This window comes from Canis aureus, chromosome 1 (genome assembly GCF_053574225.1).
Source record: "Canis aureus isolate CA01 chromosome 1, VMU_Caureus_v.1.0, whole genome shotgun sequence".
NCBI lineage: Eukaryota > Metazoa > Chordata > Mammalia > Carnivora > Canidae > Canis > Canis aureus.
The window spans coordinates 63,019,958-63,041,920 of NC_135611.1; the positions used below are offsets into that span (position 1 = coordinate 63,019,958).

Consider the following 21,963-nt stretch of genomic DNA (forward strand, 5'->3'; position numbering starts at 1 on the left):
AGAATTGGTGGTAAAGGGACATATAGAGATCTACTACAGAATCTAAATTTATATCCTTCCAGGAATGATGAGTCTTTGAAGATGCTAAATCTAAATAAACTTTCTGGTACTACGTCAATGTTATTAAAAAGTTTTTGTTCATGAAAGAATATTATACATACTAACTGACTAACAATACATAGAAAGTTACAGTTATTTTGTTTGGAAATAGTCTCAAACTGAAACTACCCAGAGTTGTATTATCCACATTCTCCTGTCTCCAAAGACAACATTTGTTTCATCTTTTATAGTTTCTTTTGCACATATGTGCCAAGGGTATAATTTCTACATCTTGTGTGCCATTGTTACTGATACTTATGATTAAATAATATTTATGGAAATTCATGTCATTTAATTAAATATTCAATAGTATGCTTTGCTCTAGAGATGAACTTTTTGATTCTTAAGTGTGAGTTAAGTGTATATTTTGAAATGTAAACAAATTAAATACTTCAAATAATACAATTCTATTTAATAGTTTTATATAACAACATTTTTAAACATTTTAATTTTAGAATCTGAATCTGATTTTCCTGTATATACTTTTGTACGAATTGTACTTACAATCAGAAAAATAAGTACATCTTCAGAATTTGAAACAAAGTGGAAATGCCTTCAGGCATTAGAGGTAATTTTTACAAATGTGAATTAGGCAATATTATGATTGGAAGATCCTCTAGAGATTGCTTAGTGAAATAATTTTGGCTTGTAAAAAAGGCTAGTTAAAGCAGGTAGCTAGTGTAATGTCACAGAATAAATTATGGGGAAGGTGGACTAAGCTTTTTGTGTTATTTAGAGAGAGCTCTCTACTGTTCAAGTAGGTTAATATTTTAATTTATTGGCTTTCATCAGTTTTTTTTTTTTCAAAGACCAACAATTCCAAGTTAAGAATTGCTCACAATGATTTTTATTCCCAAGGTTTTTAAGGACAATATGGATGCTTTGTATGGCTTATCTGATTAGTATCTTTATTCTATTATATGAATGAAGTGAAATAAAACCCAAACTTTTCAAGTTATAATAATGAAAAAATTTCTTGATTATGCCATTTTACAATTCCAAAGAAGATCTAAATTTTCATTTTTTAAAGAATTGCTTTTTCAATCAGTTTCTACTACATCACCATTCTATGAAAAATTGGGGCAGTAAGAGTCAATAAGATACAGGTATATTTTATGTAGACTGTTGATAAGATTTTCATGTTCATTCCTGAAATTATTTGACCTAAAATGTATAATTTTATGTACAACAAGAAGAAAGTAACAATGCATTTTTATGTGGGGCTAATGATTTCATATGATTTTTTGCCATTTGATTTTTAGAGAATGGAGCTAACCTCCATCAATTTGTTATAAGATATAGCATAACAATTTGTTTTCATACAATTTTATTCCAGGTAGTGTATGCCAATTTTTTTTTCTGAAACAAGTCTTGTAAATGAAAGAATGATTTATAAATGAAAGAAAAAAGTCAATAAAAGGAAAAAAATCTCAGGAAACAACCCTGTTTTGTAACATAGCAGCTTATAATTTTCTATTAATGATCTCTAAGGGAAAAAAGATCCAATCCATATGTGGCTTCAGGATAACAGCAGGAGCAGAAGAAAATATTGATAGAAAAAAAGAGAGACATAATTAGCAAATTAATGTTCTTAAGTTCATAAAGAGGCATTTCTTTGTTGTGTTGTATGCTAAACATAATGATGCATTTCCACAATCCATTATATAATCAAGGTTAGAATGTCAAAGGAACAAACAAAGTTGATTTTTCTCAGTGGTGAACAAAATTGTAATCTTCAAGTATTTATGTCAAATAATTAAAAGTTCTTTCTAGATGTCAAATCCTGATAATGGTGATTGAAATTCTATATGAGAAAAAATAGGATTTGTAAGAGAATTTCACTGTGAAGAGAATGGCAACAGTCTGTTCCAGATTTAGGGGTGTGATTTGTTTTGTTTTGTTTTTCAAGTGGAGCCCACCACGGGTCTTGAGCTCATTACCCTGAGATCAAGACCTGAGCTGAGAGATCAAGAGTTAGAGGCTTGACCAACTGAGCCGCATAGCTACCCTCATATTTAAGGATATCTTAAAAAAACTATCAACCTAAGGTTAAGACATAGATGATATCAAGAATGCATACTTTCATTAAAATTATGAACTTATATTAAGTATTGGCAAAAGAAATGTGAAGTCCATTGCCCTTAAATTCAGAGATGGTATGACAACTTTCTTTATATTTAAGAAATTGTTCATAACTGCATTGTATTATTTTGACATGGAGATTTTTGGACTCTAAATCAAGACAAAGTTTGAGAATTAAAGTATAAGTGAAGCAAGAGCACATATTTGTTGTGAACAGTGTGTTACTTTTAAGAACCTAAAAGACATAACGTTCCCATTAAGAAACAACTTTGATAGATCATGAAAGGGTCAGAATGCAGGCAGAGGAGGAGTGATACATAGCTCCTGGGTATGGTGTCTTTTCAGGTAATTCAACCCATCTACCTACCAGTTTCTCTGCTCTATGGTCAATAAGGTTACTTGGTGTTAAGAGTGGTGGTCCAAAAAAAAAAAAAAAAAAAAGTAGTGATCCAGTATGAAGTATAAGGGGAGATTCCTGGGGCAATCTTGTAGTTTTAGTGTGCTTCTCCATAAAAAGCCCCGGATGTCTAAGAAAAGGAAGGAGGAAAATTGGTCACAGAGGCCAAATAAGCAGAGGAATTATTCATTTTCATGATAACGGAAAGCAGAATATTTGCATGGAAGCAAAATTTGGGGCAACACAATTATGTCCTGTGTGACCTGTACTTGATTCTAGTATATCCTGCATAAAATAAGAGTGATCAACTCACACATTAGATTATTAGAGAAAACGGGTCATTAATAACAAAGAACCTTTAACTTTCGAGAGCAAGGTACTGCATGAATGGGTCTCATGACATCACCTCCAGATCTCGTTGACAGCATTGGCACACACGGCTCTTTTATTGGGCTAAAACTCTCATTAGCATTGAATGGCATCCCTATCAATAAATGTGAATTACATGAACCAAATGTTGCGTGGCAGATTGTGGCACCCTGCAGATCAATGTAACAATACAAATTTCTTCTAAGTGTTGTTCTGCTGTGTAGGTGGGATTTAGATCTGTCTGGTTATTAAAAGATGAGGGGTGTAGCGAAGAACATAGTGAGAAGGAAACTAGAAAGGAATTTCCTATACATAAGATAAAATCATTGTGAGAACATTCTAAAAGTATTAAGTAAAAGTAAGAAGTGAGATGTGCTATGGGAGCAAGTGAGACAGTGAATTGCTAAAGGTTCTCTGGAAAATCTATAAAATACATGAATATGCAGAGTACACTCATTTTCACATTTTGTATAAGCTCCGCATGTAAGTCATCTTCTCTCTGAAGCCCACTTCATGCTCCTCACACCCACCCTCCAGCGCCTAGCCTGTTGTGGGCGCTCAATAAATATTAAACAATCAAAGCACAAACCGTTGTCAGAAAGTTTGGAATTCACAGGAATCAATAGTATTGTTATCATTTAACATTTATTGAGGGTCAACAGCATGACTTAGTCCACATGTGCAAATAGGTTATTTTATAATCACATATTAAGCAAATAGTTAAACACAATTTGTATTAACTAAACTTCCAATTTTACTCCAGTGATCTGAGATGTAAAATTGTTTCTTTTTCAAATAATGTTGACATACCATGAAATATAAACATTAATTATTTAAATAAATAAGTTTCTCTAAGGGAAATCATTACTCTTAGGTATTAACATTCACTTGAAAGTATGAGATCAATCTATAATAAGTACACATCACATATTCTGAATAGGCCCGTGCATGTACAAAGAATAGAAGAATCTGAAAAGGTGAGGGAGGACAATGACAAATACAAAGCTTGTAATAAATAGCATTTGGGTTTCCCTCCTGGCAGGACAACTTAAAACACTAATACAATCAGGTAGGGTACTGTTGTTTACAAAATAGAATCAAAGGCAAAGAAAGACAGAAAACTCTTCAGGGAGAACACAAATTAGCATGCTTCTGAATTTAGAAACATTTCATAATTTAAGGCAAGATAGAATTTTTTTATTACAGGAAATGAACTATATTTGAAACATTTATGATCCACATGCTCGTTTTATCCTGAATAAAATGATTACTAACTGTGCTCAGATGTATTCTAGTACATCTGATTTAAGAAGAGCCTCTATATCCTGATGCAAGGAACACACTGCTTAAAAACTTTGTGAAATACACAATTTTTACTTTTAGAAGGAGTAAGAGATCATCTAATTCTGCTTCACAGCTGTAAAAATAAGAAAAGCAAGTATGGACCTAATGTTTCTATACTTAGACTCATATATTGGCTTAATTGGGTAATTGCTTAACTTTCTCTTCCATTTTAAGTTTTTAAAAAATTCAATAGAATTGACTGAAATTTAATTTTTCAATATGTTTATCCATGTGATGACTGTTCACCACACGCAATTTTGTTTATGTAAGAACACCATCTACAAAGATCCTAACAATATGGTGCCATTAACGAATAATGCATATTTAAATATTTTTTTCTACTAGTCCCACTTTAAAACTGAAGAATTTAATCGCATATGTCCTGGTTTCTGAAATATGGCAACCTTTACTACTGGAAATCATATTTTGATTAACTAAAATATTCTCTTAATTGCACAGTATTTAGAGACAAAGTTCATTGAAATCTGGGTCATCTAACAGTCCTTTCTTCACTAACTCCTCTGTTTTCATTCAACCCACAGATAGTTGTTGAACACATACTGTATGCCAGCCCTGTTACAAGTTTCTAGACCAGACTGTTAAGATCTTAAGCAAACTCATGCATAGGTGTAACTGAAAGAAAAGGAAAAGATAATTTGCAAGTGATTTAATTTGTAACTATTTTCTTTACCTTTTCACTGTTGGATTTTAAGTCACTTGAAGGAAGAAAATTAAAAACAGGGAGATGCTGGGGCTCCAACATACAATTCAGACCTTTTAAAGTTAATTGTCTTGACTGGTATCCTTCCCTGCCCAAGTAAATAGCAAGCCATTGGTTGCTTCTTTAGAGTGACTCTTTTGCTCATCTGGCTAACAATGAAATATTACCAAATGTTTTCTTCTGAAAGAAAGCGATATTGAAAAACAGAGAAGTACATGGGATTTAAGAGGCAGGTCAATTTCAAAAGTGAGTAACAAGGAGGAAAATGTACACTACCTATAAAAATTAAATATCCATAAATGAATAAATTAAGCTTGGTGAAACATCATGCACTCTTTCTAGATGTCATATACAAATATCTAAAGATGACTCCTCCTGTGGAAGAACACAGCACCTAGTAAGTGTTGTCATGTTTTATCTTTGGCTTACCTCAGCTATAGGATAGCAAAACCTATTGTGTTAAGCATTTGTATCTCTTGATGCTTCTAGGTAATTGCTTTCTAAACAAGGAGGGATAGTTAATGGTGTGCGTGTGTGTGTGTGTGTACACACGCTTGTGTGCACCTCTAAAGTGGAGAAATTATTTATAAAATATTTAATACTCAAAATTCTAGTCCAGCCGATTTAAGACCTTCACAAAAAGAATAACTGAAAAACATCATGAGTTAGAGATAAAATAGGGTTACATTTTTGGACTTTTGCAGAAGTTAGATTAACTAAATTTCTACTTCCAACATGATATGAGGCCTAGTTTACTAAATTACATTAACATATAATTCATTCCACCTTTCACTATATGAATTTCCTACAGTGTATAGTTTAATCAATGTTTCCTAAGTACAATTATAATTCAGATTAAGTCCAGAGGTTCAATATACACTATTTTATATAGGTCATCAAGCACATTTTAAAATCTAGTAGGAATTTTGAAAATCATATTCTCTCCCTAGTACAAGTTCATGAGTGCAAATTTAAATGAATGAAAATGACTCCTTAAAAACTATTTAATTGTACTTTGATGCATCATAAACTAGCTTTAGATTATTTATACTTCTGAAGATAATTAAACTGCGTGAAGAAGAGAGGTACATAATAGATTTAAAACCTCTTCTTATGAATAAATTTTAGAATACTCTGATGAAATATGTAAAATGTCATTTTCACACTAACGTCTGATTTTTTATCACAAAATATATTTTTCATATCAATTATTAATCATACATATATCATCTCAAAATATGCAATTTATCCAAATACTTTATTCCTTATGATATTTATAGTTGAAAAATAGGCCTTTGCTTTACAATATTTAAAAGTGAAATTATTTACTAAGTCAATATAAAAAGAACCATTCAAAGAACCTCATTAAACATAAGCTAAGAGCCTAAGCTTGTATATGATAAAAGATATTTAAAAAATACGAATTATAAAATTATCTGAAGAAGTAATTTCGTAACTCTAAGAACCATTTCTAGTCTCCCACCCACTTGAGTAAACATTCTAGAATTAATGGAAATGACACCAACATGCAGGTAAGAAGAAATAAACAAGTTGTGTTTAAATTACTTCTCTCTTACTTATCTCTTATTTGGCTTTTTACATTCTGGTCAATCTTCTCTTAATATGTTGTGGCTATAAAAGCAAATCTACAAATGCCAAAGATGAGCCATCCACACCTTTATATAGAAGGGAAAAACTGTGAAGCTTAGTGAAATCAAAGTGATTTGATAGTTTATCTCACCTATAATAAAGTTGATTTGATAAGGAAATATGCTTAAGTAAGGACTATGCAATTATCTAGGAATTTATCATTCTTCATATCTTTTCCCAGGTTTTCTCATTTAAGCTCTACATCTTGTTGAATAGGCAGGTCAGATAAAATTAACACCTTTTTATTATTTTTTTTTCTGAAGAAATTTAGGCTCAGGGCCTTGCCTAAGTGAACAAGTTAAAATCGGGATGTAGTACTCCTATTCCTCTACTTTATATTTCCGAGATGGAAATATCTACATCTAAAGTTGATAGAAACATTCTATTGAATCATAAAACCTCACATAGCCCTCAGAAGCCAAAATTAATTTGAAAAGTTTTTCACTGTAATTGCAATCTGATTTTATTTTGAAAAGCCCAAAGAAATAAATCTTTAACCAATCATTTAACTTAATTGAATGCTTTATCTTAATTAACTTATCTGAAATGTGATAAATTAAAGGATTTTCTTGATATATTTATATCAAAAATAAATCTTTGATATTAGGAATTTAATTGCTCCCAAATTTAAAAGGAAAAACTATTTTGACTTCATTCTTGACAAATTTATTACTAGTTCTGATTTTATTACAATAAGTAATAAGCATTATAATAGATGAATAGCCAAAGAGTGGGGGAACCATAATTACAATTATTAGCACTCTGAGCTCTAATAGAAAGTCCAACAACACTTTAAATGTTTTAATTCTATTGTACTCTTGCATTTTTCTCAAGCATACTCTAGAGTGATGTATTTATGATATAACTCTATAAAATAAAATAAAATGCGTTACTTATAACATTCTGATTTTTAATACTGAGATTTCAGACCTCTTGGGAGAATCACTTGCTGAAGTCATAACTTAATTTCAATTTACTTTTGGTGTTTTTTTCCTTTAAGTTTTACATATTATTTTTTAAGCATTAGAAGTTGTTTTTGCATAAATAGATTTATGTCATCTCTATTCTTTAAATTTTGATCAGTCAAGTGGTGATAAAAACCACAAATCAAACAAAAATGTCTACCAGTTGCCCCAGATCATTTCCTCATTCTCAATAATCTTCAGCATTTTCCCTGATTTAATTAAGAAGTCTGTGGAGTTTTCCTGTTCTGAACTTATACTCAAAGTTTAGTTATACAAAAGAATAAAAACCAAGATTGCTGCCTCACATTCTCCCTGGCACAGAAAAACATGCAAGGACAGTGATAGAGAGCAATAGATTTAACAGTTATTGTCTTCCTCCTGTCTGAATCCAGTGCTTTCCTCCTCATGTTGTTGTCTTTCTAAAGAAGATAATGTCAACCTCCTTCATTTTTTTTTACCTTGCTCCACTGTCTTGGTTGTTTTCTCTTCCTTCTTTCCAGGTACAGCTGTAAAGCAGAGATAAGGTTTAAATAAAAGTTCCAGGTGGAAATGCTGCTTCTGCTCAAAAAAGCATTTTGTAACTCATTCATTGCCAGCTCTTTCTTCTAAACAAGCTATTTTTAAGCTTTTCAACATTTCTCATTTCTCTATAAACCAACTGAAACATATTTTAAATCTAATGTTAGAGAATTAGAGAAAAAAGAAATATTTCCTTGCCTTCTTCTAGTTTTCCATACTCTTTTCTACCTTCTTTTATATTCTGCTTTGATAAACAAGCTCTACTAAGAATTCTACTTGACAGTAGATTATGATTAATTGACTCACAATTCAGGTTATTGCTGGAGTTACATTCAGTGTCTTGAAAACGTCAACTACATATTCTTTTAAATTCATGCTTAACTTAGCTTCATCAACTGAAAGAACAGTGTGGTCATGATTGAGATTCATTTAAATATTAAAGTCATCCCACATAACAAGTAACCGAAAAAAAAAAAAAAGAATAAAATTATCATTTAGGTGCTGTTTAATATGAACTATGCTTTCTCTAAGATTTATTGCTCTCAGTGGAGCATTCACTGTTAGTTTTATACATCAAAACTAAAAATTATTCATACAAAATCAATATACCCCACTGAAATAACTGACTTAGGATCTTCAGAGGACACTAGCAGGATGGATGGGGAGCTGAATATTGCCATCACACCCAAGTATCTTCCCACAGAGTTGCAAGGGGAAAAATGCAACTTTGAAATGGAGCAATGTGATTGTTACCAATTTAATCACAGATGAAACCTAGAACCATTCATTCAGACTATGTGTGTGTGTGTGTGTGTGTGTGTACTTCAGAAGGCAATTTTATATATATTTTATATATATATAAAATTGCCTTCTGAAGTATTCTTGCCAAAGCATGCAACTGGAATCCAGCTGAGCCAAAGATTCAGCTTTCAGTTTAATCAAATACAAGATATAAAACATATTGAATAATATTCTGAAGAAATCATCAAAGCAATCAAATTTGTCTACATCATAATCGGCCATGATCTATTAAAAAACAAAACAAAACAAAACAATTTCATGAACCAGAGAAAGGAGGAGAGGGTAGCACAACTTTTTTACAGAAAACTTGCTAAATTTACTCATTAGTTATAATAGTTCATCTGTAAATCCTTTGGAATGTTTCAAGTAATTAATAATTTCATCTGTAACTAATGATTTATTTCTTTTCTATTTTTATATGTATTATTTATTTCTCTCACCTTATTGCACTGACTAAAATTTCTTAGTCAGTGGATAACAATGGATAACAGAAGTGGTAATAACAGACATTCTTGTGTCATTCTAATTCTCAGATGGAAAATTCCCCATTTTTCTCTGTTGAGTATGATATTTACTAATGGTTTTTATATATCTTACCAGATTAAGGAAGTTTCTTTCTACTCTAGTGATGAATTATATCAAACGGATCTACTATGATGAATGTAATTTCCTTTTATTCTATTATTCTGGTTGATTACAATGTCTTTTTATCAAATTACATTCCTCAAATAAAACCAACCTCATTACATTTTATCTTTCATGCATATTACCAGACATGATCTGCTAATATTTTGTTTGGTCTATGCCTCTATCTTCACAAAAGAAGTTAGCTTATATGTTTCCTTTCTTGTTTAGTTCTTATTAGGTTTTGCAGCAAGGTTATTCTACCTCCGTAAAATAAGTGAATGCTTCCTCTTTTTCTATTGTTAGGGTAGAGGGTAAGATTAGTACTAATTTTTCCTTAAGTGTTTGAAAGAATTCACCAGTAAAGCCATCTGGCTAGAATTTTCTTTGGGGAAGTATTATAGTTATAGATTCAAAATATGAATTTCATTAAAATTTTCAGATTTATTGGAAAATGTTTCTATTTTTGTCTGTAGGATCTGTAATGATGCCTCCCTTTAATTTTCTGATATTGATGTTTTGTGCCTTCTCTCTTTTTTCTTAATAAGTTTTCATAAGAGCCTATCAATTTTATTAGGTTTTCTGGAGAATCTAATTTTGACTTCTTTTCTTTCCCTATTGTACAATTTAATTTATTACTTCATTAGCTTTTATTATTACATTTTTATTTCTCTTCTACTTTCTTTGGGTTTAATTATCTGTGTTAAAAAATATTGGCTTTATAGATATTCAATTTTCAGCCTTTCTTCTTCTCTAATGAATAATTTTATTTTTTTAAAGATTTTATTTATTTATTCATGAGAGACATGGGGGAGGGGGAAAGAGAGAGAGAGAGGCAGAGACACAGGCTGAGGGAGAAGCAGGTTCCTTGTAGGGAGCCCGACGTGGGACCCGATCCCGGGACCCCAGGATCACGCCCTGGGCCGAAGGCAGGCGCTAAACCACTGAGCCACCCAGGAATCCCCTCTAATGAATAATTTTAAAGAGCATAAACTTTATGCAAGCATTGTTTAGTTGCACCCCAAGATTCAATGTAATGTTTTCATCATATATAGATCAACATATTTCCAAATTTTACTGTCATTTTTTTTCTTTGCTACATGGGATATTTAAACATGTATTGCTTACATTTATTACAGTATCTCAGTATCTGGCATAGTTTCTAACATAGCAGATGATTAATATATTTTTGCTTAGTAATTAAGTGTATTAGTTCACAAATAATATGTGTCAATATTATTTGAGAAGGAAAATGAGTAAGCTTTGGTGTTAGTGATTTTCCAGAATAGGATTAATTTTAGGTGTAGTCAATAAGATGTGAAGAAAGACAAAGGAACAAGAAAGTCTTAAGTATGCCTAGAGAAAAGTGAACAAGTTTAGCTGAAGGAGAGTATTCCCATAGAGGAGATATGGAATAATTTAAAATAGAATGAGGCCAATTAGAGAAGGACTTGAATTCCAACTAGAGTCAAACTTTACTACACACACTTTACATAAAAGAGCTAGTAAGATGTGTGGTACATTAATGGAAATGAAACACTGATAATTTGTAATTATAATAAAACCCATGGGTATAAAGTCTTATTCATAATTATTTCATCCAGACGACTCATTATACATATGGTATAGCAAATATGTACTTTCCAGTTTATTTTATCTTGATCTTCTGAAAGGTAAATACCTCACAATAAATAATTTGAATGTGACTTACATACAAAGACCAAGTTTTCTTTTCAACGATGGGTTCTGCATTCATATTAAATAGAGAAGGATAGTCCCCTAAAGCACTGTTTTTTGTTGCTGTTACTCAGAAAAGGTCACTGAAAATACTGATTATCTGTACAGAAAAGAACACATTTTGCATGAAATGATAGATCCTTTCATTTCTACTTCTGATGTAAAATTCATCAAGCCTAATTCTATAGGGAGTAAAGTTTAGAAATAAATAGCTCATGTAATTAAGTGGATTTTCTAACTACCTGGACAAAAGAAGACCTCTTTCAATTTCTCTTTCTATGCTACAGAGTACTTGAAATCTCCTTTGGTGCTAAGAGAAATTCTCTTTTCTCTACATTTGGAAAGGTTTACTTTAGAAAGGGAAAGTAAATTTATATTGTACTTCTTCAGAGATTCCAACTAATATAAAGGAAACAAAGTAACTAACACTCTTCGAAAGTAATGCTTGGATTAGAGATAGTCTTGAGCTAAACTGTGAAAGAGAAGTTGATTTCTGTAGTTTCAGGCTTTTATTTCATTACTCTTCTCCTCAATTTTCTTTAGGGACTTAATTCTCCAATACAATGTAATCTCTTTTCTTGAACCTCATCACTCTTGAAGGCCCTGATGTGTTCCCATTAGCAGTAGGCTTTTACCTAAGCCGTGAGGCTTACTTGGAGATGGGGGTATGCTAGAATCCTGGTAAAGAAATGAGGAGTGTTAGGAAAGTATTTACAGTTTGAAATGTCCCCCACATGATATTTATACATTATTTCTGGGATGTAGACCTACAGCCTTAGTATGATAAACTATTATTTCCAAGAAAATAAGAATGCAATGATATCTGCCCAAGGGTTATTCAGATTTTAAAGGTACAGCCTGGGGATGTCAATGACTAAAACAATGGGATAAATCATTAATCTTAGAAGAAACAGTCTTACATCTTGGATATAAGGGTCCTTGGATATGTATTATGGTGGAGAGACAGGAAAGAGAGGTTTCTCACCAATTCTTAGATGATGCTAACTAATCAGTATATTCATAAGACCATCCTCCTGCTTTCAAGTTGATGTATTTCACAAAGAGACAATATAAAATGAAAAGTTTAGAGTATTAATAATGGAATCTGGGAACATCAATAATTTAAGAGTCAGTAAAGAAAAAAAACCACAAACACAAGTCAGAAATAAAAGGTCAAATAATATTGGGCAGAACCAGGAGACTATGTCGTCATGATAGGCCAACAAAAGAGAAGCTTAGGGAAGAGACAAAGTGGTAAAAAAAAAAACAACTGAGAAACCTAGTAATATGAGTACTGAAATGGTTCCTTCGGTTTAGCAATGATAACATCATCAGCATTATCCAGAGCATCAGTGGCACAGTAGAGACAGAAGGCTCATCCTTGGGGGAGATGAGAAGCAGTACTAGTGCTTCAGTATCCAGAAAACTGATAAAATGTGGGGAGAAAATGGTAGAGAGAGAAATAGTAATCAAGAAAAAGGAGTTTTGAAGTTGAGAATATTTCCAAAATGAGGAATAAAATCGATAAGAAAGAGGATGATACTACAAAAAAGCATGGATGCTTGGTTAAGAAGGATACAACTGGAGAAGTTGGTCTTGAAAAGAAGGATAAATACTTTACCTGTGAGATCAAAAGGGAGATGGCTTTAGATTAAACAACAAAATCGAGCTACTAACCTTCTTCTCCTTTTATTTCGAGCCATTTTCTTCATCATAATTGCCTGTTATCTTTCACTTCCTCTTCCTTCAATCAATTTGGCATAAAGGCTTTCAAGTGTGCCATTCCCTGAAAATTCTTTTATCTTTTGATTTTTTAAAAAGATTTTTTTTATTGATTTCTTTGACAGAGAGAGAAGAAAGAGAGAGAACAAGCAAGGGGAGCAGCAGAAAGGGAGAAGTAGGCTCCCCATTGATCAGGGAGCCTGATGTGGGACTTGATCCCAGGATCCTGGGATCATGACCTGAGCCACCCTGAGAATTCTCTTTTAAAAATCATGAATAATTATCCACTTGCCAAATGACATGATGACCTCTACCTTGTCACTGGAATGGTTTCTTTTCTATGGTTACTATCACATTATAAATAATTACATCTATTTTTCTTTTAATCTTTCTATTCACTTTTTCCTTTTTTTTCTTTGACTTTCCTTGCCCTCTTTCCTCCAAATGTACATGTTCCCTAGCATTCCACCCCAGCTCTGTTCTTTCTCTAGGCCATCTCTTCATGACAAGCTCACAGACTTTTACTGTTTCCACCATTAACCCACCTATATATCTGCAGTCTTGCCATTGTCTGGAGCTCTAGTTTTACATTTAGAGCCACCTATGTGATGTCACTTGCATATGCTACTAGCACTTTAATTTAAATATATCTAAAATAAATCTTGTCTTCCCTCCCCAAACTACTTCTCACATTCCTTCTTAATTTTTATAATGATATCAACAATATTCTTGTAGCACCCAGTCTGAAAACTTACTATTGTCATTAAGTCATTTCTTTTTTTCCCTCCCAAAGCTGGTAAGTTGTCAAATTCTATTAATATCCCTCCTTTGCAACCTCATAATTAATACCAGGTCCTACTACATGTCATCTACATTATTACGTCATAACTACACTGTCTCTTCCTAAAGCAAATGTCTGAGTGTTATTCCTATACTTAAAATTTTCATTAATTCCCTAATGCCCATGGAGTAGTGTCCAATTCTTTTTTTTTTTTTTTTTAATTTTTATTTATTTATGATAGTCATACAGAGAGAGAGAGAGGCAGAGACACAAACAGAGGGAGAAGCAGGCTCCATGCACCGGGAGCCGACGTGGGATTTGATCCCGGGTCTCCAGGATCGCGCCTTGGGCCAAAGGCAGGCGCCAAACCGCTGCGCCACCCAGGGATCCCAATTCTTAAATCAGTCCATTTTACAACATTATTAGCCCTGGTTGTATTAATTCATACCATGTTCCTGAGACCCTTGCTGTTCCTCATATACATCCTACCATTTCCCACCACTTTGCCTTGTTCTCAAGATACCCTTCCAACTAATGATTACATAACAAAATTCTGCTATTTAAAACTTAGCTCCAAAGTCACCTTATATAGTAATGTGACTTTACTTTTCCCCAGGTAAGAAAAAATTTTAAACTCCTATGGAAATTTATCTGTATTTATCTCTTCACCCTGTTGGCTTTGAACCATGTACTATAATTACATAGAAAACTTTTAGGTGATACCAAAAATTGAGGCCCAAAAAACTTAGATTCCTATTTTTCAGTATTTTTAATTGCTCAAAAACAATATTGACATCTACATTTTCCCTTAATTACGTTTCTAGTATGTGAACCATAAATAGATGTTAAATGAAAGTGGACATGATTTGAATGCTGCAAAACAAATTTAAATTAGTAGGATGATATATTGAAAATTAAATACTATATATCCCCTGAAAATATGACTTAATAATAAGCTTAAGATCAAACAATTCATACTAGATATATAAGTTGGCACACTGAAATTAATTTAAAATATTAAGTTCTTTTAACTGTGAAAATTTTAAAGCAAGCACAAAATCAGTAATTTCCACTTAACGTTGCTATATAATCCCTAGTTCAAACCTCAATGTAGAAGAACAATTTATAATGTTTTGAAACCAAAAATAATTCTTAAATAACTTTCTTATTCTACTTAGTTTTGAAAGACTAGAAGTTGAATCTTGCAAAATATGCTAAGTATTGTGGAGATTAGGGTCTGGCTCCTAAATGCATGATGAAACCACATGTATTTTCATGTATGATCGGTTGTCAGTGAGAGGGTAGCGGACAGGAAAACTACTTGACAAATGAGAGAAGTCTTTTTTTTTTTTTTTTTTTGCTTGTAACTTGTTGAAGTGGTAAAGCAGTTCCAGAATTTCAAAATATTTATGACAGCCTTGGAAAGAACACTTGTTTCTGTTCATACTGTAGTTGCAGGCAGATTTAATATGCAAAGTCAGTCAGTTATTATTTATTTATTTATTTATTTATTTATTTATTTATTTATTTAAAGATTTTCTTTATTTATTCATGAGAGACACAGAAAGAGGCAGAGACATAGGCAGAGGGAGAATCAGGCTCCCTGCGGGGATCCCAGGACCCCAGGATCACGCCCTGAGCCAAAGGCAGATGCTCAACTGCTGAGTCACCCAGGCGTCCCTGCAGAATCATATTTAAGTTAAGAATTGAAGTGTGATATCTAAGACTAACTAGAAGCAGAGTAGTTGGAGCCAGCAGTTTATTTTCATTAAAAGTTTAGTTCTCCTCTTTCATTCCACTGTAAATCTACCAGTCAAGTCTACTTAACCCCAACCAAAATATTGGCTTTACTCTAAACTCAGGGACCATTCTTGGCTGAAGATCCCAATGAGTTCACTAAGTGATAGTTCAATCTCAATTCAGCATCTTTGCTCACTTCCATTTGATCTGATTGGACTCCAAACTATGTGTGCTTGTATTTCTACCCTAATATCCAGGCTCCAAGTGATTCAGAATCTGTGCAGGGCTCAGTTACTAGTATTTAAATCTTTCCTTCTTACTTAACTCTGTCTCCAGATTGTCTTTCATAATCAAGAATTCCCTAAGTTTCAGTATCTGAAATCTAATTCCATATGAACCCCAAATAACTGCTATTAGGACACCCCACTGGCCTCATGATTGGCTACTAATTTTGAAACACAACTTTGCCTCACTTTTGTTCTTGCTTTTAACACATATCAATTTCCTGGCCTCATATTCACTTAACTGAGCCTAGTTTAATGACTTTCTCTGAATTTGTATTAGACCTTTAGCCATTTCATGGTATGAAGGCATTAGCTCACATTCCACTTAATGCCAACAAGGAAAATTGATTTGAAAATAAGACACCATGAAAGAATGTGATACATTAATGCGGACTTTGATGAATTTATGACTCTACCACTTAGGACACATTGATATCTAGCAGAAGATATCAATACAACATGTACTGTAATCACTTATGAAAAATGGCACAACAAATATTAGGTTATTAGAAAAGATATAGTTAGGATTTAATTTTAATAACTCTAGCTTCTATTAATTACCTTACAAAAATTTATATTTTTTTCTTTAAATATTCTTTATCTAATCTAATTTTTGTCTTATCTTTATATATATATGTATACTACCTTATGCATTAATTTATGTGTTAATGGAATATCTTAGTTTATATTATAATTTATCAACTAATACATAAATCTATATTGTGTTAATTTATATCCATGTATACATTTATATTAATATATATGTATATAAGTTGCTTGGCATTGAGAATGTGGATGTATGCTATGTACAATTTATATCTCCCTAGAGTTCTGATATGTATTCTCCCTATAAAGTACATGCAATAAGAGAGTGTTTTAGGAGAAAAATGGAATGCTGTTTTACTGGGGTATGTGTGAAAAGGTATCTGTGGAGGTGTGTGTGTGCGTGTATGTGAGGTTGTTAAATGGTCTCTTGAGATGCTGCTTCTAACAACATTGGATATATTACTGATTTCATTTCTATCTGCAAAACAGAATCACATATTTTATTTTCTTTTTCTTTTTTTTTTTTATTTTTTAAAGACTTGATTTCTTTATTCATGAGAGACACAGAGAGAGGCAGAGACATAGGCAGAGGGAGAGGCAGGCTCCATGCAGGGAGGGAGCCTGATGTAGGACTTGATCCTGGAACTTCAGATTCACACCCTGAGCCAAAGGCCAACACTCAACCACTGAACCACCCAGGAGTCCCAATCCAGTGTATTTTGAATTGGAAATATGTCAAACTTCTAATCATGATGATTAATTTTAATGTATAGTAATGTTCTCAAAAATATTATTTTTAATGTCTCCTAAAGGGAGTCAATATTCATGTAAACAGTTGCCTCTGATTCAACATGGTTAAGAGAAATAACTGAAACTTAAATTCCAAACTTTCTAATATTTCTTAAAGCAAAATGTCCCCAAGTGAGCAAGCATTTCAAGAAGCACATTTTCTAATCTAATATTATTCAAGCACAACGTGAGCATTGTTCATGTAAGATCTCCTACTCCAAGTTTCATTTGTTCAAGCCTTGTCTTCCTAAGGGAGTATATTGAATTTGAATGCTCTTCAGATGATTGGGATCCTGTTGAGCTTAAATAGCAGCATTTTTCCAGTTTTAAAAAACTAACTTGCAACTGTACTATAATTACTGGTTTTAGTTTATCACCCTAAAGGAATGAAACCTTTGGAACTAGAACACTGAAGACAAAACCTTGTTAGCACAGATCCCATAAATCTTGTGCAAAGTGGGTCTGTTTCTGTATCAATGAAATAGTATAATCAATAAATAGAGCTCTTCTATAAACATTGAACAAGACATTAAGTTAGAAACCTTAGCAGAAATAAGCTATAGCCATAGCATCTTTTTCTTTACGCTGCATTTACCTTTTTTAGTTGAGGCAGCACTAGTCTCTTCTTTGGCTCGTTCAGTTTCTGCAAATTCAGATATTAAGGAATGAGAAATGGATATCAGAAATGCCAGGTCAATATATTATGATATTGTAAATCAGACAAGACTAAAAGTGCCCAAAAGATAAAACATGGCACCTGAGAGCAAAGCAAGCAGCAGAGAAAAACCACTCTATCAAGTACTTACATATTTTTTTAGGTAATGAACTCTCTTATCTCTCCAAGATACAACTCCATGGCATTAAATCTTAGTGCTATGTAAGTAGTGGCCATAAAACAAGGTGGCTTATTTCACAAAATACACTGGAATACTAATTGGCTTATGCTTAAATCTAAAATGATGCATGAGTTGCAGGGAAGAGGACTTCAAAAGACTTCTTCATTTAGTCTTAATTATGGGGATGGCAAGCAGTATTTGACCTCAATCAATTAGCTTTATATTATAAAAGATTCACCCTAATATTATATAAAATTCCATTTGAATATTTCTTAGAGAGACAGAGAGAGGGAGGTGGTGGAAAACAAAAGGCCCAAGAGTCTTCTTGCAGTTTCTCTGAATATCTAGTGTGGAATATAAGAGAGCTGCTTTCAAGACATAATTTGAAATGCTGGTCCTAGTACAAAATTTTGGACCTCAAATCCGTGCTAATTAAAGTTTTCTCTAGTTCGGAAGAAAATAAAGAAAAATACTAATGAACTGGTCAATATTTATAAATCTTGATTTACTTATTTTAATAACTTTTTGACTTTTTGATGTTATTCTCCTTAGTCACCTAAGTTTATTTTTATTCTTATTGGTATCTGAATATATCCCCCTCACTCATATACATTCAACAGTGGAGCCTCTGGGAACAGCCAAACAATAAGACTCTTCATGCCCTCTTGCCCTCCCTATGACATTGAGTGGTGAGAAAGATCAGATGTCAAAGAAGGCCTTCACATTATGTTCAGGTTTTAATTCCAGAGTGTTAGATACCACAAGCTTTACAAGTTGAGTCTAGGCAAGTAGTCATATGAGTATCCTCCTCTCCAGGCTGCCTTAAGACCCTGAGTTCAGGACTATCCAGACTCCTGGCTGTTATATACCTTCCAGATAAAGACTTCACACCAGTGGTTCTCAGCATACATCGGAGTCACCCATGGGTGTTAAAACACAGATGCTGAGCCCAGAGGGTTTAAGCCAGTGAGTTTGGGGCATGTCCTGAGAATTCACATTTCTAATCAATTCCCAAGTGATGCTTGTGTTGCTGGTCTGGACCACAGTTTGACACTGATAACCAAATGTCCCCCTAAGACACAGTCAAGACTAATTCTTCAGGGATCTCCCTCCCTTTACTTCAGTTGCTACCATGAGTCTAGGCTTCCGGGGGAAAACAGAGTTTACATTTCTTTTAAAAACAGACTCTTTCCAAGTCCTTTCCAAGTCAACTCCACCACAATACACACCCCTGTACCCTCAGCCTCTATTCAGAATGTGCATTGCTTTCTTCTTTTAACCACTTCTTTTAACCTCGCCCCCTAAGGACACTGCGTCCCTGCAAGCAGTCTTCTAAAATGAAGAAAGTTTGTTTTCCCATTCCCTAAGGACCAAAGCTTCCGGAAGTGATGTATATATCCTCTTTGTCTCATTACTTCTCAAAGGTTGTGATCGCCTTGCTTCCTCTAAATTCCAGTTCCTTTGAAATAAACACTATTAGGTTGCACCTGGCCCTATCCCTCTTTTTCATTGTCTTTAACCAGCCTTATACCCTTGCCCCATTTCTCATTGAGTATTTTTGTGCATAGTTGTCATCTTCTCCATTACTGCTGTGAGATTTGATTCAAAACAACTCTCAATCACAGTTTCCCATTAGAATAAGTGAGGGGGCTATTACGAGTCCATAATTGGAAAGCTTTGAGATTCTAAGTCTGGGATAAGGCTGGACTATAATATATACTGGAAGTTTCCCAAGACATTTAACCAGGATTGGGAGTCACTTACACACACAATTCATATGCCCGCTTGATCTCTCATTGCCTTAGCCTCCTCACTTCTAAAAACTGGACTCCAATTCTCTGATTGCTACCACCCACCAACCAACATACTCATGGACTTTTCTTTTGCTGCCAAAACTTTGATCCCCCAAATCCTATTCTCTGGCATCACTGCACCATTCTTCTCTCATATCTCACTTACTCAAGAACCTTTTCCAAATAGAATCTGACTCCATCAATACTTTCATTCTTTTGATCCTACGCCTTTCGCAGTCTCCAGATCTTCTTCATATTCTCACTTTAATTCTTACCAAGCTTATATTTGTATATATTTTTTCTCACTTACCAAGCTTATATTTAAATGAGCCATGGTAACATCACTCACTTAGTGTTTACTTTAATAATCATTAGCTGCAGTGGTCTCCCAGACTGCTTTTCAAATGTTGGGTGGCTAAAGACATCAGAAATTTATTCTTTCACCATTCGAGAGGCAAGAAGTCCAAAATGAAGGTGTTGTTGGGCCATCCTCTGAAGTCATTTCTGAATTCTCCTGGAAAGAATCCTTCCTTGCCTCTTCCTAGCTCCTGGTGGTTCCTGGTGATCTTTGGCATTTACTGGTTTATAGATGCACCACCCCAGTTCCTCCTTTTATGTTCTCATAGTTATCTTTAATTTGTGTGTCTCTACGTGTCTCCAAATCTCCCTCTCCTTATAAAGGTACCTGTCACTGGATTCAGGGCCCATTCTAATCCAGTATGACCTCTTCCTAACTTGATTTTGAAATAAGGTCACATTTCAATGGTACTGACTTAAGACTCTTAACATATCCTTTGGTGGGGGCAGACACAACTCAACCCATTATGCCCCCCAAACACCAAAACTACCTTATGCCTGCCACCCAAACAGCCATCCAAACTCACCCTGCTGCAGATCTCACTTGAAAGGTCTCAGTTCAATATTTAAGAGAGTGTTCAGCCCTGACCAGCAATACTAGCACAGATGTAGGGAGTTTGTTTTCTCATTCTAGACAACAAGCCCGTGCATTCCCTCCCCTCCTCAAGCTACCAGTAACCTGCAGTGCAGAGGCAAGCTGCTAGGACAAATTCATAGACAAAGTAAAAGCAGACTACACTACCTCATATTTTCCCTACCTCGCCAGCACCACCTGTGCCATTTGTTTTCCTGCGCATCCCACAGGATGCTCAGTCCCTGCCTCTATTTAATACCAGTCCAGCCTGCATCCCATCTCCTTCTGCCAAGTCAAGGCATTTTTTCTTGCAAATATTACTGCTGTCTGCTACCTCATCAGTTTTCCACTTCAGTGATACTTGCAGACACATAATATGTCACTCTAACCACAGACAACCACATCCTTTGCTTATATCCGCCCCCTACCCCAGCTGCTTATCTCTCTGTGGTCCATCATGGCCGGAGGGAGCTGCAACACAATGTCACCACTTCTATCTTCTCATTCTCTGGGTTTTTAAAGCCTAATTAATTATGATAAATATTATAGAAATGAGAGGCAGAAAGACATATAGCATATGCACACATTTTAACATGGTAAAGAAAAAAATGCTTAAGAAATAAAATATTGTTAAAACTTTGAAATCTCTTAACTCATTCCACTACCTCATGCCTTTCCTTTCATCTCAGAATCATCATTGTCCTAAATTTTGTATGAATCATTTCCTTATTTTTCAGTACAGTTTTTTATTATATATACTTATTTTTAAATGAAGATAATTTTTATATAGACCATATTATATTCTTTAGTGAGATAGCTATAAAAATTGATTTATATTATTTAACTATTGTGATTTGCTTCTTTCAAAACATCATGTTGAGATGCAGTGTTAAAATAGTGAAAGAGGCTATTAAGCCGGGGTAGTCTAGTGACTTTGCTAGCTTACGTAAATAAACTGAAGCCAGAATTATCTAGATTTTTCTGAGAAAACTAAAACTTAAGAACAACTATCAAGATGGTCAAATAAGTTTTCTCAATGAAATGAACATTTAAATTCGAGTCAATTAAATAATTGCTTTGCTTTGCTTCTGTGTCTTCTTAAGCCTCTGCCCTAGCCCTTGACTACAGAGTACCCCTAACTATTTTTCGTTTTTGGCACTGCTTGATTCAAATCATTGTTTGCTTAAATAAATTCAGTTTAACCTTTTACAGAAGCCATGTTGACATGAGGAG

General features: G+C 33.6%; 1 protein-coding gene across 19 annotated transcripts in view; it reads right to left on the minus strand.

Annotated features, from left to right (window-relative positions):
• Positions 1-21,963, minus strand: part of TRDN (triadin) — a 361,517-nt gene that overhangs the window by 103,680 nt on the left and 235,874 nt on the right. For 16 of the 19 annotated variants that reach the window (XM_077902099.1, XM_077902108.1, XM_077902007.1 and 13 more), the window contains 2 exons: positions 17,766-17,813; positions 8,086-8,133 (listed from right to left, as the gene is read on the minus strand). In XM_077902099.1, the coding sequence (XP_077758225.1) occupies positions 8,086-8,133; positions 17,766-17,813 (96 nt within the window). The remainder of the gene's footprint in view (positions 1-8,085; positions 8,134-17,765; positions 17,814-21,963) is intronic. The other 3 variants (XM_077902138.1, XM_077902131.1, XM_077902076.1) reach the window with 1 other exon arrangement.